This window comes from Lepidochelys kempii, chromosome 5 (genome assembly GCF_965140285.1).
Source record: "Lepidochelys kempii isolate rLepKem1 chromosome 5, rLepKem1.hap1, whole genome shotgun sequence".
NCBI classification, from domain to species: domain Eukaryota; kingdom Metazoa; phylum Chordata; order Testudines; family Cheloniidae; genus Lepidochelys; species Lepidochelys kempii.
Genome location: NC_136384.1, coordinates 35,776,064 through 35,793,750, shown reverse-complemented (window position 1 = coordinate 35,793,750; position 17,687 = coordinate 35,776,064). Strand labels below are relative to the sequence as shown.

The 17,687-nt window shown below is 41.3% G+C and overlaps 2 protein-coding genes across 3 annotated transcripts in view; both read left to right on the top strand.

Annotated features, from left to right (window-relative positions):
* Window positions 1–17,687, top strand: part of IL6ST (interleukin 6 cytokine family signal transducer) — a 60,711-nt gene that overhangs the window by 1,673 nt on the left and 41,351 nt on the right. For both annotated transcript variants that reach the window (XM_073343963.2, XM_073343962.2), the window contains exon 2: window positions 13,513–13,593. In XM_073343963.2, coding sequence (XP_073200064.1) covers window positions 13,513–13,593 — 81 coding nt within the window. The remainder of the gene's footprint in view (window positions 1–13,512; window positions 13,594–17,687) is intronic.
* LOC140911700 (uncharacterized) lies at window positions 3,034–10,710 on the top strand. The gene is made up of 3 exons (XM_073345243.2): window positions 3,034–3,066; window positions 8,882–9,173; window positions 10,152–10,710. Exons 1-3 carry the CDS (start codon window positions 3,034–3,036, stop codon window positions 10,511–10,513), a joined length of 687 nt encoding a protein of 228 aa, XP_073201344.1. The 3' UTR covers window positions 10,514–10,710.

Below are 17,687 nucleotides of genomic sequence, written 5' to 3'. Positions count from 1 at the left end.
ACTACCTACTCTTTTTAACATTGGAGAGCTAGTACCACCATATGAAAGGTAACTGATTTTTTTTCTGCCCCCCTTCTTATAAATAAAACTGTTGTTTGCTGATGGATGAGCCCAAAAGAACAAACTTGACTTTCAAATACAAGATTGAATATCTAGGGCTGGTAGTTAGAAAACATTTTTTTATTTGTAAACTGAATAGATTAATCCCTATTGGTGACTTCAAGTTCAAAACGTGTGCTGTTTTTTACATAGTTTAAAGTCTGAAAAGTGACTGCAGTTTACAGAAAGTTATCTGTATAGTACATATGTTATCTCATAAAAAGTGTTGAGATCTGCAGTATAGGGATATAATAGTAGTTTAATTATGTTCCTTAATTTATTGCAAACAAAAATTTAGTGTAATTGACTTCAGTTTGACCAGTTTTTAAGGTATTGGTAATCACTGACTTTTTTCATTATGTCACTACTGAGATACTATAGGAAAACGTTAGATGACTACAGCATGTTCCCTTTAAAGGAGCTGAAGGAGACAAACTAAAGAACAATCTTGTGGTAGAAAAGGCAAAAACACTGCTTGATACACATTTGCCACATGTTGATTTGATACTTACAATGTGAAATGGGTTTAAGATTCCACCATGAGGTGTAAGGCAAGTGTGTGTGTTGCAGGCGGGGGATGTATGTCTGTATTTATCAGTGAACTCAATCTATTTGAATATATATTCTTTATAATAATACCAAGAAAATTTATAGAAAAACAACTTTGCGGTAGCACTTAGGAGATTGTCCAGAAAAGTTGAAATGACATTTATATTCTTATTTGAATTCATGAAAAGTTGTCAGAACGTTTACATTCTTATTTGAGCAAACAAGGAAAATAGACCAGTTGGCTAGTAATGGTAACATTAACAGCTTGATCCCTTGCTTGTTAGGCAGACAGAGCTGTGAAAGCAATTTGTGAGGCCCTTGGAATCATCACTTCTTTGATATCTTTTTCCTTTTCCTTTCTTTTCATTTTGTGGCTGACTGAAATAAGTTAGGAAATCTCTTTTTGTGCAGCAGTTTGGGACAATCTAGTATGTATTGTGGACAAGCAAAATGTAATTGCTTCCTGTCACGCACTGCTGATCTGCACTTAAGACGCCTGTGTTTCTCTGCTGACCAATCAGTTCTGCTCAACACTGAAAATGAAAACTGGCCTTCCCTAGGTTTTGTTCACTGGGCCCTCTACTTGCTAAATTCTCCCTCGAGTTTTCTAGTATCACATTATTTATAGAGTGCACATGTTGGACTTTTGTATGTCCTTGACTTGTGAAGTGCACATTAGGAAGCAACTGCTGTTCAGTGCCATTTATTGTACATGGGGAAACTAAGGTGGAAGGTCAGTCTTTTTCAGATGTACCAGTCAGTCAAAATTGTACCCAAAATTGTAAGTAGAAGTCAGATCAGAAGCTTGTGTGGTTGCTTCTCGTCACCAATCCCAGAAACAACATAGACCAATGTTTCTTTTTGTCCAAATTGAGTTTATGGATAAGAGGCAGCAACAGCAGTGTCTCTGTTCTCCTCATCCCCAGCATAAAGCCTTAAAGCCACAGAGCAGGATGGATTGATTTTAATCAGAGCAAATTAAATCACTGATTTTAACCATGATTTCAATCAGCAAGCAGGAAACCTTGATTTAAATTATTTAAACTTTAATCTTGTTTTGCATTTCTACTTTTTGATTATTCTCTTAGAGAGGTTGACTCTCTGTTGTTAACCATTAAAACACGTTGAACTAATTATAGTCTTTACACTAAATACTTTTTTGTTAACCAGGAGGATACTCTATCTATATAGTTATATATCTTAACATACATCTATTCAGATTCTTGTCTTACTTTTTTATGTTAGATAATGCTGAATGATGCATTTCCTATTTATTAGATTAATTTTTTTGTTCAAGCTCTATTTGTATGGAAATTGGAATTCAATTAAAAATGAGCAAACTTTTTTTATTAAATAAAACTTAAATGCGCTGGATACATATTTTTTCTTATTAAAACGTGATTTGCATTTACAATTGATTTATTAAATGAAAAGTATTATGCATCTTGAATTGAGCTGAAGACCGTTTCCTCCATGAGTTTAGAGCTAATAGATTTTATCTTATACCTAGTTTTTATTCATAGAATGGAAAAAAGAAAACAATCTTTCCTGTGTTTTCAACTCACAGTTGGTTTTATTTGAGCAAACAGGTCGTTGAGCTGTACTAGTGGAATAAGCAGAAATGAAGAAAATAATCTTTTTGTACAGGCAGAAGAGGCTATTGCTGTCAAAAGCTGGTTTAGCTCTTCAACAAACTCTTGTTCCTTGTGCTTAGCCAGTGACTTCCACCAGTTCAGTGCTTTGACTTTCTTTAAAACTTGGCAGCAAACATGTACTACTTAATCTTTTGAAATTATTTTAGTAGTTATAGTTAGGTGAAGCTTTGACATAGATTGTCATAATTTCAAATTTAATATTAAATAGTTTTATTTTAAATTTTTAACGGAAAAAATCTGATGATTTTATTTTTTACCCATCCTGGAGCAGAGGCTCTATCACAAACCCATATTCACTTAAGCATCTTCTCCCTTTCCACCCCAGTCTTTTAACAAGAAAGCATGGTCTCTGAATCAAGAGTGGTGTTTGGTTTTTCAAGTGGTGAGAAAAGTACGTAACAAGTAATAAGTGAACTGAATGACAAAACATAAGTCCAACCATGGAAGATACATACAAGATGTCTAGTGTTCAACACAACTTTATTTTTAAGACTTAATTTTTAATTTAAAAAAAAAGGCAGCCAAATTGCTTTTTGGGCATGTAACTTTAACATTCAGAGGACCATTAATAAATCATTTTTAAAAAATTAAATTAAAAAATTCTAACATGGACTACTATAACAGGTTTGCTGATGCAGAAGCTAGTAATTTCAGCCATTCTCATGAGAGAAGATAGCCTTAACATCTAAGATTGTGGGTAATGAATGGGAGGGAGAATCTTTTTGGGGACATGGAGAAATCCTTGCCAGTTGCCTGGATTCAGGTAAGCACTGAGTCATTATAATTATGAAGCAGTAATCCAGTGGAATCACAAATTGCTTGTTTCACTACTGATTTGAAACTACTAACTTCTGTCTCCATGTTCCTCAAAAATAGTTTGTCACTATTTACGACTTTCCTTAAGGTTAAATGTACCTGAAAATGTGTGTACTAGATATACTTGAAAAAAATAGGTTGTAATTGAAGCAATGTTACTTATTAATTTTGTTAGCTTTGAGGCCTCATCGTACCCCTTTTGAAATCAATGAGGAGGTTGCTGCTCGCTTTAGTGAGAGCAGCACTGATCATGATAGACCTGTTTCTCTACTGCCTTTTTACACTTATGCAAAACAAGTGGGGGGGGTGAGGGGGAGAGACAATACTGTTCTGATTTGGTAGTGTTTTATAGCCCCTTCCAGGGTGGATTTGATTTAAATCACTAGTCAGGAAGAGTCAATTTAATCATGGATTTCTACATAAGAAGTGCATTCTTGTTGGTTGGTATAACCTTAATACGTATTCTTCACAACTCAGAGATAGATGTAGGTTTCATTTTTAGAAGGTACACACTATACATTTTTTAAGTGATTTATTTTGAAAACTTTTCAGATTAGTTTTACAGCTATATCATTCCTTTTCTGATTGTTTGGTTATTTCATTTACCAAAGGTAACTGAAGAAGATATTTATGAAGTCACTGGGAGGTGAACTCTCTCCAAATCAACAGGTTAATCGTTAATAGTTGAAGGATTTTCTTGCCATGCTGTATTAGGAGGAGAACATCACCAGACAAACATTTTACATTGTTTTATTTAACTAAAACAACAACATTATGTATTCTGGATTTTTTTTCTTCAACAGCAAACATAATATTTTAACAAAACAAGCATATGAATTTTTGAGTTTAGTTAAATATTCAGGTTTTTTAAAATCAGGTTAGGGTTTGTTAAAATTGTTTTTAACTAAAATAGTTAAATGAAATATTAAAAAAACCCACAAAAATTAAATAGACTGTGTCAGCCAGGTCAACATGAGAAACTTAACATATTGTCTTCTGTAGCTAACTCAGTCATCTTCACCTTCATTTTCCTGTTTGTTCATAATCTGGAAAAGAAAAACAAGCTTTCCTGCTTTTTCAGGTCCCAAACAGTTTCTCAATTTGGAATGAATTAGTTCAAAGGAAGAAAATATTCTTTCTACACTGGCAGAAGAAGCTATTGCTGACTTTCTTTGAAACATCATCAGCAGACATATTTCTTGAATGGTTCTTATTCCCAAACTGGGTGTCTTTCCACCTGCTGCCATTATAGGTTTTCCCTTCTAGTGAGAGAATGGTATGGTAGATCTCAATTCAACAAAGGCTGCACTGAGAAAGACATCAAGACTTCTGGAATATGCTGCTCAAACAGTTTAACTTTTGTTTCTACTGCCTGCCCCTCCCTTCTCACATTTATCTCCAGACTTCTTTTCCTTGTCCAGCTCTATTCCACCCCCAACAATCTTCTATTCATTGAATTTTTTGAAACTTTGCACTTTTAGAGAGAGGTAAGGGATTGACTCTGTGTACACAAATTTGCAGAGGGACAATACAGTTGAGGTCTGTTATTTCTCACCTCTATATATTTTGTAATTTATTTATTTAAAAACATTTTTGCTATTAACCATCATGTTATCTCTGGAAACACAAATCCACAGTTTGAGAACTGCAAAACTTAGCATCTCTGATGGTATCTTCTAGACTGAGCACTGAATCCCATAGGGTAGATAGAAAGATTAACCTAAATAATCTATACAGAAGCCCCTGGAACCCTACAAAATTGGGTCCCTAATCCATGAACTATTGGAACTCATTTACAAAACTTTTCTTAAACATTACATGAATATATTGTCTCATACTATAGAATTAGAATTTATAATCCCTATTCCATGATGAGATATCTTTGAGCTATAATGTATCTTTATCTTTAGGTTTTTTACTCAAAAAGCATTTTATCAAAAAAATCCAATTTTAAATTTAGATCTGTTTTTTTTTTTATTTTTTTTTTAAAAAATCATTGATTTTTATCCACCCTGGCCACTTCACACTCTGTACAGATAAATCCTCCATTTTGTGCAAATGTGGGCCCACTTCTCCACTATATGTCTACTGGATGGCTATTTGCTCCTTACATTGTAAAGATATGTCTGTTGCCTGTGATCAGCAGAGAATTTTAATAGAGTTCTTTGTTCTTCTCATCTGTAAGACCAGGCTTCAAGTCCCAGCCAGCCTGCTGTCTATTCTGGAGAAGTAGTAGGGTCTCCATAGTTTAAGGCTGTTTTTGAACCCCTTTGTAATTGAAAAAAAGAAGAGAGAAATTCTTATGCTTTCAAATCTTTAGGATTAGATCCCACTTTCAACTAGAATACCTTCTGAAATTTTTGAATATTTATTTAAAAATTAAGACTTTAAAAGTAGCTTTTTCTAATCATGTTTTCAGTCTAATCTTTGTGTCCCTCTATCTGTCCAGCAAAATCAAATTATCTGTTTTAGAGTTTCGTACAGGCCCTCACCACTGTAGCATCTGAGTGCCACTTCTCAAGTGCAAAAAAATGCATATTTCAGAACACCACAGAATTAACTCTGGTCCAGAATAAATACAGTTCTTTCATCGTTAGTCTGAAAATACAAATATGGCCCCAAATCCTTCTAAAAATAAATATAGAAACTGTGGGGACCCCTTAATCTCTGCATATCAAATTGCAGGACTGGGGTCTACCTAAGTTAACGTACTGGTCAATGTCAAATGCAGGTGCACATACTTAACTTTATCGTAAATTGATAACATTCTGTACTTTCCCACCAATTTACATATACAATATTAATCTCAAGAAACAGCAGTTAGTAGTATTTTCTCCCAAAAAATTATACCTGTGTGGTACCATTGTGCTAGGTGCTGTACAGACAAATGACAAAGAAGACAGTCCGTACTCTAGCGCCCTCATAATCTACATGACAACGGGTAGCCAAACAGAGCTTGAGCAGGTTGGGATGATGAGAGACCCATATGCTGAAGAGAATGTAGCAAAAATGGCAGCTCCACTTAGCAGTTGCCTATCCAGTGTCAGATGAGAGCAATCTGCAGGCATTATGACAGAGGCAGGTTTTATGGAGAGGATGTAAAAGAAGACAAGGTGACCAGCTATATGAAGTTTGAGATTTTGCTATGTGTAATTTCTAGGTGACACTTCCTTTCTGATTTATGAAGAATGTGACTATTTATTGTTCTGATGAGTGTGTATAAGAGGTGATATTTTACTAGCTGTTGGAAAACAGTGGACAAAGTAAAAAGCATTTGAGTGCTCAAAACTGAAAATTTAGGAAAAGGAACCAACTTATTCTTTGAACATGTGTTTAATATGTATGGGGTAGTAAGATTTTTTTTTATTGTTTTTTTTTTCCTGGAACATTCTCTATAACTTGTGTAGTTTTTTGTTTCTGCATTGAAAAGATTGCTAACAATACTCAGCAGTTATCTAATGCTTCATCCTCATGGGGTTGTACAAATATTAAGTAAGCTTCCAAATATTTTACCTTGTGAAGTAGCTAAATAAATCCCATTTTTTCCAGGTAGGGAAATTTAGACACATGTCCAGATTTCCAAGTGTACCCAGCATAGGAGTGCTGCTTTAAATTATTCTGAACATTAAAGACCCCCAAGAAGCTATACACCAACTGGGGATTGTTAATATGTAGTTTTGTCTATGATGGGGGACTCTAGAGAGTCCTGTAGAACTTGCCTAACATTAGTTCTGTTCCATCTGCCTACTTCTCACACTGGGAAAATCTCCATTGAGGGTGTTTTGCACTGCTTAAGTAGGGCACTACAGTTGAATCAGCTCATTATCTGGCTCTAGGGTTAAGGGATTTGCTGTGGGCCATGTAGCAAGCCAGTGGCAGAGCCAGACTAGAACTTGTGATGTCTGACTTTTAAAGCCACCCATTATTTTCTCACCCAGAATTCTTTGTGCAATTTTGTCCAATAAAATGTGGGAAGTGAAGTTGGATGAGGCCTTCCCTGAGTAAAGGGAGTGCACTGGGAAATCCAAAAGAGAGAATGTGAGTGGGTTTTTTGTTTTAATAATTATCGTGGAATTTTCTCTCTGAGTGTGAAATGTGGGGAGGGTGATAATGATGTGGTAGCGAAAGTTTACCTATTGCATTGCCAGTCTCCTATTCCTTCCATACCATTTTCTAATTTTGAGTTTACTTTTTTAAGGCTAACATTTCCACTTGTTCCAGAAAACACTGAACATGAGGGGAAAAAATAACTGTAAACAGAGGCTCTGAATGTAGTTCATTGGTCCCTTGCAGAAATAAAATGCACTTTTATAGAATAGCTTGTATTTTCAATCACTGTAAGAATCCTAGTTTGTGGTAAACACTACAGTAAATTAATTGCTGTACACTCCCATACTATGATTGTTTGAATATGCTATTTATAGATTGCAGAGATGAGTGGCCATTGAGTTTAAGCTGCATGGAATTTAAGTACAGCCTGGTTTATAACCAAACGGGACTAAATTCTTCCCTACATTGGTTACTTTCCCATAGGAGAGTAGTTCCCCTTCCTACCCCTCTCCCCCTTCCCAGTGAAATAGTCTAGATCCTATCAGCAGAAGCTTTGTGGCCAAATGTCCCCTGACTGCAGCTGACACTGGAACTGCCCTCAGTAGTGCGCCTCAAACTATGGGGGGAGAAGACTCTCTGTAGTAATTAGGCTGGTTTGCCATTTGCATTACGGAGTGAGAAATCCAGAATAGGCCTGCTAGCTCCACCCCTTAAGAAGGAGAAGGGTCTGCAACCCATCTGTATGAAGGGGAAAGCGTACGATGGAATGCTTCCAGGTCTCCAAATCTAGATCTGGAGCTGCAGGTTGGAAGCAGGGAAGAGCATGAGAGGTTAGAACTTTCAGACTTGGAGGAATGAAATACGAGTCTACTCAAAGGCTATAAAATGATTGTTATATTTTGAGATTATTAAGCAATTTGTAGTGTGTTTCTCTTTTGTGAACACTTAGCAGTGAAAATTAGCAGACTGTTAGTCACTAAATATGAAGTTTGCCCCCGAACATGAAAAGGTAAATTTAAATTCTAATCATGAATGGGAGGTGTTTGGTTTTGCAGTGGAGTCTTCACCTCTGAAAAACAGGTTTTAAATGTCAATTACTTTAAAAGTGAAGTAACTCTGGTAACCTTAGGCCTGGTCTACAATACGAGTTAAATCTGAATTAACTCTGTACCCATCCACACAACGAAGCCATTTTTTCGACATAAAGGGCTCTTAAAACCGATTTCTGTACTCCTCCCCAACAAGGGGATTAGCGCTGAAATTGACATCACTGTTTCGAATTAGGGTTAGTGTGGACGCAATTCAAAGGTATTGCCCTCCGGGAGCTATCCCACAGTGCACCATTGTGACCGCTCTGGACAGCACTCTGAACTCAAATGCACTGGTCAGGTGTACAGGAAAAGCCCTGGAAACTTTTGAATCTCATTTCCTGTTTGGCCAGGTGAGCTCATCAGCACAGGTGACCATGCAGAGTTCATCAGCACAGATAACCATGCAGTCCCAGAATCGCAAAAGGACGCCAGCATGGACCGAACGGGAGATACAGGATCTGATCACTGTGTGGGGAGAGGAATCTGTGCTATCAGAACTACGTTCCAAAAGACTAAATACCAAAACATTTCAAAAATTCTGAGGCCATGAGGGACAGAGGCTACATCAGGGATGCAACACAGTGCCACATGAAACTTAAGGATCTCAGACAAGCGTACTAGAAAACCAAAGAATCAAATGGATGCTCCGGGACAGAGCCCCAGACATGCCGCTTCTACGCTGAGCTGCATGCAATTCTTGGGGGGGCCGCCACCATTACCCCACCCCTGTCCGTGGACTCCGATGATGGGGTACTCTCCACTATACCTGAGGATTTTGCAGATGGGGAAGATGAGGAGGTCAACGAGCTTGGGGAGAGCACACAGCACACCATTCTCCCCGACAGCCAGGATCTTTTTATCACCCTGACTGAAATACCCTCCCAACCCAACGAAGCCGGAGAAGGGACCTCTGGTGAGTGTACCTTCTTAAATATAATATATGTTATAAAAGCAAACATTTTTTAATGATTAAGTAGCCCTGAGGACTTGGAATGCATTTGTGGTCAGTACTGCTACTGGAAAAGTCTGTTAACGTGTCTGGGGATGGAGCAGAAATCCTTCAGTGACATCTCCAGGAGAGCTTCATGGAGGTACTCTAAAAGCCTTTGCAGAAGGTTTCTGGGGAGAGCAGCCTTATTCCATCCTCCATGGTAGGACACTTTACCATGCCATTCTGGTAGCAAGTAATCTGGTATCATTGCATGACAAAGCCTGGCAGCGTATGGTCCCGGTGTTTGCTGGCATTCAAGCAACATCCGTTCTTTATCTCTCTGTGTTATCCTCAGGAGAGTGATATCGTTCATGGTAACCTGGTTGAAATAGGGGAATTTAATTAAGGGCACATTCAGAAGTAACCATTCCTACTGGGTTGTTTGCCTGTGGCTGAAAAAAAATCCTCCCCGCAGTTAGCCACGCGGTGGGGGGGGCAGGGGGGACATGGCATTGGCGCTGAGCTGTTCGCATTTGGCTAGCAGGGATCTTCCCTGATACCAGCCAGGTGGTGGGGGGAGGGGAAAAGCGATCATCCCAGAGAATTGGATGGGGGGAGGGGGTTAGTTTGGTTTCCGCTGCTGCACAGTAACAAAAAAAACGCAGCACTAAATGGCCAACTCAATGGGCTTTGCTTGGTATGGGAAAGGAGGGTACTGCTGTTATGAAGGTTGCAGAAGCCGAAAGACTGTGGCTTACCATGGCCACCTGCAAGCCGAATTCTGTTGCCTGGCACTGCGTGTGTGATCTCTAACACCAAAGCCGCAGGCACTCAATATAAGATGCAAAATGCAACCTTGTACCAAAATCACATGTGCTATGTGGTGTTCACTGTGAAAGAGTATAGCCATTGTTCTGTAATGTATCTTTTTAAATACTTCACTTCCTGTTTTTCCTCCAGCAGCTGAAAATGTTTCAAGCCTTTGGGACGGAGGAAGGAGGCTATCTCAGTTAAGGCGGCAAAAAAAACGCACACGCAATGAAATGTTCTCTGAGCTAATGCAGTCGTCCGGCACTGACAGAGCTGCATGGTGGGACACAATAGCAGAGTACAGGACAGTGGCCAATGAACGTGAGGAGAGGTGGCGGCAAGATCAGAGGAAGCATGAGGCAACACTGGGGCTACTGCGGGATCAAACGGACATGCTCTGGCGTCTGGTGGAGGTTCATGAATGGCAGCAGGATCACAGACTGCCGCTGCAGCCCTTGCTTAACCGCCCTCCCTCCTCCCCAAGTTCCATAGCCTCCTCATCGAGATGCTGAAGAACGTGGGGGGGGAGGGGGGGAGAGGCTCCTGGCACCCAACCACTCCACCCCAGTGGACAGCCCAAGCAACAGAAGGCTGGCATTCAACAAGTATTAAAGTGGCCTTTTCCTTCCCTCCTACCCTCCTCCCACACCCCCACCTGGACTACCTTGTGAGTTATCTCCCAATTAATAAAGAATACATGTTTTTTAAATGATAGTGACTTTATTTCCTTTGCAAGCAAGCTGTGATTGAAGCGGGGAGGGCAGGTGGTTTACAGGGAATTTAGAGGCAACCAAGGGGGTGGGTTTTCATCAAGGAGAAACAAACAGAAGTGTCACACAGTACCCTGGCCAGTCATGAAACTGTTTTTCAAAGCTTCTCTTATGCGCAGCACTTCCTGCTGTGCTCTTCTAACCGCCCTCGTGTCTGGCTGCGTGTATTCAGCAGCCAGGCGATTTGCATCAACCTCCCACCCCGCCATAAATGTCTCCCCCTTACTCTCACAGAGAGTGTGGAGCACACAGCAAGCAGCAGTAACAATGGGAATATTGGTTTTGCTGCGGTCTGAGCGAATCAGTAAACTGCGCCAGCAACCCTTTAAACGTCCAAATGCACACTCTACCACCATTCTGCACTTGCTCAGCCTATAGTTGAACAGCTCCTTACTACTGTCCAGGCTACCTGTGTACGGCTTCATGAGCCAGAGCATTAAGAGGTAGGCTGGGTCCCCAAGGATAACTATAGGCATTTCAACATCCCCAACAGTTATTTTCTGGTCTGGGAAGTAAATCCGTTCCTGAAGCCATTTAAACAGACCAGAGTTCCTGAAGACGCGAGTGTCATGCACCTTTCCCGACCATCCCACGCTGATATTGGTGAAACGTCCCTTGTGATCCACCAGAGCTTGCAGCACTATTGAAAAGTACCCCTTGCGGTTTATGTACTGGCTGCCCTCGTGGTCCGGTCCCAAGATAGGGATATGCGTTCCGTCTATAGCCCCACCACAGTTAGGGAATCCCATTGCAGCAAAGCCATCTAGTATGACCTGCACATTTCCCAGAGTCACTATCTTTGATAGAAGCAGCTCAATGATTGCGTTGACTGCTTGCATCACAGCAACCCCCACAGTAGATCTGCCCACTCCAAATTGATTACCGACTGACCGGTAGCTGTCTGCCGTTGCAAGCTTCCACAGGGCTATTGCCACTCGCTTGTGAACTGTGAGGGCTGCTCTCATCTTGGTATTCTTGCGCTTCAGGGCAGGGGAAAGCAAGTCACAAAGTTCCATGAAAGTTCCCTTACGCATACGAAAGTTTCGGAGCCATTGGGAATCATCCCAGACCCGCAACACTATACGGTCCCACCAGTCTGTGCTTGTTTCCCGAGCCCAGAATCAGCGTTCCATGGCATGAGCCTGCCCCATTAACACCATGATCTCCAAATTGCAGGGGAACACAGTTTTAGAGAAAAGTGTGTTCATGTCCTCATCACTGCGCTTCCGTCGCCTCCTCGCCTGGTTTTTCAGGTGCTGGTTCTGCGTAAAAGGCACACTAATGTGCGAGGTGTTTACAATAGTCATAACTGCTGCTGTGAGCTGAACGGGCTCCGTGCTTGCTGTGCTATGGCGTCTGCTCCTGCTCGGGCAATCCAGGGAAAAGGGCACGAAAGGATTGTTTGCTGTTGCTCTGATGGAGGGGGGGCGACCGACAACATGGCTTACAGGGTTGGCTTACAGGGAATTAAAATCAACGAAAGGGGTGGCTTTGTGAGAAACAGAATGGCCCCCTCAAGGATAGAACTCAAAACCTCAAGGACAGAACTCAAAACTGGGTTTAGCAGGCCATTGATTCACAGAGGGAGGGAGGAGAAAATAAATACAAAACAAATCTGGTCTATTTCTTGTTTTGATCCACTTCATCTATCTTTATACATCTTGCTGGCAGCAGACTGTGCAGTATGGCTGCTGGCCATCGTCATCTCCTGGCTGCTCATTAAAAGACAGTGCAGTAGGACTGCTGGTAGGACTGAATCGCCATGAGATGAAACTTAAAAGGGTAATGACCTGGCTGAGTCACTCCCATGTTTGCCCAGGCGCCCCTGACCTCATCGAGGTCGGTTAAAAGAGCACCCAGGAATTGCTCGACGACGGCTACCAGTCATGCTGCACTGTCTGCTGCCAAAAGGCAATAAGCTGCTGCTGTGTAGCAATGCAATACCACGTCTGCCAACACCCAGGAGACATACGGTGAAGGTTAGCTGAGCAGGCTCCATGCTTGCCATGGTATGGCGTCTGCACAGGTAACCCAGAATAAAAGGCGCGAAACGATTGTCTGCCGTTGCTTTCATGGAGGAAGGGAGGGAGGCAGGTATGGGGGACCTGACGATATGTACCCAGAACCACCCGCGACAATGTTTTAGCCCCATGATTTCTACCCAGAATTCAAATGGGTGGCGGAGATTGCGGGAAATGTGGGATAGCTATCCACAGTGCAACGCTCCGGAAGTCGACGGTTGCCTCAGTACTTAAAGTATTTGTGTGGGGACACACACAATCAACTATATAAAAATGCTTTCTACAAAACCGACTTCTATAAATTCGACCTAATTTCGTAGTGTTGACAAAGCCTTAGTCTAAGCCTTAGTGTTTTGTTTTAATGATCCCAGAATTCCAAGCTCAAAAAAGAAAGACTTGGAGACAGACAGAAGTCTAGAAACCCAACAGCTTTCCTAAAGAATGAAATACTTTGCTTGCATACTTTGCCTCATATGAAATAGAAGTTTGAGTGTACAGACTTGAGTTCAGTGCGTAGACGCACAGTTTTAATTCCATACCCGTCTATTTATATCACGTAGGCTTGCTGGTTTTTCCTGCAGTGATTGGAAAAAAGGGATGTTCTTTTCCTTCTCCCATCCTGACTTTCTGCAGGGTATCAAGGGTTGCAGCAATAAAGGGAAGCTGGTGGTCACACAAATGCAGTAAATGGAAACTACATAACATCTTTGTTTTTTACAGGAACTGTAAGCAAAATGTCTTCTCGATGGAGCTGGGTGATGAATGCTGTATATATTTTCGTGAGCATTTGCTCTCTTGGAGGTAAGACTAAATGAAAATGTTGGACAAGTCATGGACTTATTAGAGCAGCAAGCTGTTGCTACTGATGTTTATGTTGCAGTAGTGCCTAGTGGTCCCAATGAGGAATTAGGGCACCATTGTGCTAGCTATTTGTAGAAACAAATAATCCAAAGAGACAGAGTTCTCGCTCAATTATGGCAACTGGCATTGATGTCCTTTTAGCCAGCTGATCTCAAAAAAAACAAAAACAAATTAAAATTAGTTCCAGGTGCTGCACCTGAAGCTCTGTGGTCACATTTTCTTATGATCTCTCCCTTGTTGCTGTGGGAAGAGCAAAGCAAAAGGCAGAAATTGACTATACAGGGGTAGCACTAGAACAAATTGGGCACAGTGCTGTCAAATGCAGAGTTAACCTGGAAAAATAGATGTTTCTTAAAATTGTCAGTTATAGCAGTCTTCTTTAATATGTAACATTCTAGGTAAAACATTCATACATACAGAATTCCTCACCTTAAATTACACATCTAAGAATGAAATAAAGGAGAGATTGAGAATTAGTTTTTGGAGGTACTTCCTTCTTTGAATTATACCTCTTAAAAGGTGCCGCTGGAAAGCACTTTAATCCCAAAAGATATGGCTTTCTTCTCCTTTTATAATTTTTGTCTTTTTTTTTTCCATTTTCTATCTGATCGATAGCAGATGCTGTTATTGATTAGATTAATTTTTATTTTTTTGTCTCGTACTGTAATTTTCTGTTTCCCTCTCTGCTTGGTGTTTCACCTCTTTTTTTTCTTTCTTTCCTTTGTCCTTCTGTTTTCTCTCTGTCCCTTTCCTACCTTGCAGACACACATGTTGTGTTTTCTTTATCTCCCTAGAATACAGCCTCCAATGCAGGAATGCTGTCCTGCTTAGTTGGCTGCACTACTGCAGCACTTCTGTCAAGGTTCCTCCCCCACTCTGAACTCTAGGGTACAGATGTGGGGACCTGCATGAAAAACCTCCTAAGCTTATCTTTACCAGCTTAGGTCAAAAACTTCCCCAAGGTACAAAATATTACACCCGTTATCCTTGGACTGGCCGCTACCACCACCAAACTAATACTGGTTACTGGGGAAGAGCTGTTTGGACGCGTCCTTCCCCCCAAAATACTTCCCAAAACCTTGCACCCCACTTCCTGGACAAGGTTTGGTAAAAAGCCTCACCAATTTGCCTAGGTGACTACAGACCCAGACCCTTGGATCTTAAGAACAATGAACAATCCTCCCAACACTTGCACCCCCCCCGCTTCCTGGGAAATGTTGGATAAAAAGCCTCACCAATTTGCATAGGTGACCACAGACCCAAACCCTTGGATCTTAAGAACAATGAACAATCCTCCCAACACTTGCACCCCCCCTTTCCTGGGAAATGTTGGATAAAAAGCCTCACCAATTTGCATAGGTGACCACAGACCCAAACCCTTGGATCTGAGAACAATGAAAAAGCATTCAGTGTTTTACAAGAAGACTTTTAATAAAAAATAGAAGTAAATAGAAATAAAGAAATCCCCCCTGTAAAATCAGGATGGTAGATATCTTACAGGGTAATTAGATTCAAAAACATAGAGAACCCCTCTAGGCAAAACCTTAAGTTACAAAAAAGATACACAGACAGAAATAGTTATTCTATTCAGCACAATTCTTTTCTCAGCCATTTAAAGAAATCATAATCTAACACATACCTAGCTAGATTACTTACTAAAAGTTCTAAGGCTCCATTCCTGATCTATCCCTGGCAGAAACCAGCATACAGACAGACACAGACCCTTTGTTTCTCTCCCTCCTCCCAGCTTTTGAAAGTATCTTGTCTCCTCATTGGTCATTTTGGTCAGGTGCCAGCGAGGTTACCTTTAGCTTCTTAACCCTTTACAGGTGAGAGGAACTTTCCCCTGGCCAGGAGGGATTTCAAAGGGGTTTACCCTTCCCTTTATATTTGACAACTTCTGTGTGCTTTGCTCCCTACTTTGCCCATATACTTCCAGCAAAGGAAAGTGAAGCTGCAGACTGGATCACTAGGTGTGACATAGTGGTTCTCATGCAGGCTGGCTCACTCATAACCATCGCTTCCTCTTCAGGAGAATTGAGAGCAATATCTAGTACGTCTCTTCAGTGGGATAATCTGGTGTCATTCATGGATACTAAGGGCTAAGTAGCAACTTTAAATCTGTAATTCTTAGACTAGTGATCTATTAATTTATGCTTAATTTGCATACTGAATAACTGAACAGATTTTTAAAAAGTGGGTTTGTAACTCATTCCCTTTAGTACCTGAGGCCTACGATAGTATATGTAATCAATAAATCCTGTGCCGGTGTGGTAATTCTTACATTGGTTCTGCATTTCAGTACACAGACTGTTTGTACTTTTCTCTCTTCAGTAGAGATTTTAGTTATTTTAGGCTCACAATTGTGAGAGTCATGAAGCGTTCCCTTCAAAAGAAAGGAATTAATGTGAGTCAACCGAAAATGCCACATTGAGCGATTGCACATGTCAATTCCACTGTCATTGTGCTCATTCCAGTGCAGGGTTGTCAGTTTTTCCCTTTAGCAGTACCCACCGGGGTGGCATGAGCGTCGTCTGGTGCCTCACGCACTGCATGCAGGCGTTAAGGGCAGAGCCACCCACAACCTCCCATGATGATTGTTGGAGCTCCCTTTCCTTGAATCTGCAAGTCTTCAGTTGAACTTGTAAATAGTACACATTGTATAGTTAGTGTAGTTTTAGTTAGTTGATTAGTGTTTTAAAAAAAAATGTTGTTTTGGGTACCAGCCCTGTTACCAGAGAGATGCCTCACTCTTTGGGTATCAAGCCCTGCCATCTTGTGGTAAGGTAATGCCTAATAGCGACCTTCACCACAGCTGCTTTAAGTGCTTGGGGGAGCTTCACATGAGTGACCAGTGTGGCATTTGTAAGGACTTTAAGCCCTATTACAAAAAAAAACCAGGGCAGGGCAGTTAGATTGAAATATATGCTTCTAGAATTGACACTACATCCTCTTATCTGAGACATCTACTGAGGGCCGAGTACCGAGCACCTTGGCTTCGGTCTGTAGCACACCTCTGGTGTTACTAGTACCATGGGACAGATTGGCATTGCTGATACCAAAGAAGAGGCATAAGAAACTGGACTCTGTACTGGGATCATTGAAAGAGGTGAAGAGGTCAAGCTGTTCTAAGGAATCATGAGGGGATTCAAAGCGGACACATTTCCCAGAGCACACCTCTAAGCGCTGGAGTTTGATTTTAGAGCCTAGTGCAGGTCTGCAAGACTGGCTCCCAAAACACCCTCATGCCCTGGTATCACAGACTGTTTTCCCAGTACCATCTGCTCCTGAAGCATTTGAGGTGTCAAGAGAGTTGTTAAAGCTCGCGGTGCCACTTTCACCAGCAGTTCAAAAGACTTGCCTGGCATCCAAGATACCAACGTCAGTGGCTTTACCTCTGCACTGCACAGTTCCAGCTGATTCACTTATCAGGGTATTGATTAAAGTGGTACCATCTAGGGGAAAGCCACAGATGATCTCCCCAGTTCCCCTTCATAGTCTGAACCTTCTTCACGAGTATTGACAGGTACGGCACCACCTTGGTTGCAGGAAGTCATTATCTTCACTGGACTCTGCAGAAGTCTGCGTCCCAACCTAGCTGGCTCCACTGTTGGGGTATACCACCTGCCCGTCCTGATTTCAGCATCAGTACGAGTAAGGGGGTTATTGAAAGGACCTTGGGGCCAGGCACCTTTGGGAACCAAGGCCATAACAGTGGCCCTTTTGGAACTGGTGGGAGTTCCCCCCTCAATGAAGAGCATCCCTACAGCTACCTCAGCTGGGTCTATCTACTGGCTGTCTAGTATCGATGCTGCAAGCACCCTAGCGTCAGTGCCAAGCCTGGCACCGAACAGATTTGGGATCCCTCTCGTGAGCAGCCACAAGAGGAGCAGAAACTGGACCAGCCCTTGGTAACATAGGCATCCTCTTCATCATCCCCTGATGAAGCAGTTGTAGTGGAACCTATTTCTCCGTCTCCTGATTTATTTTAAGACTCATCAGGAGTTGTAGAGGAGGATGGCTATGGCCCTAGA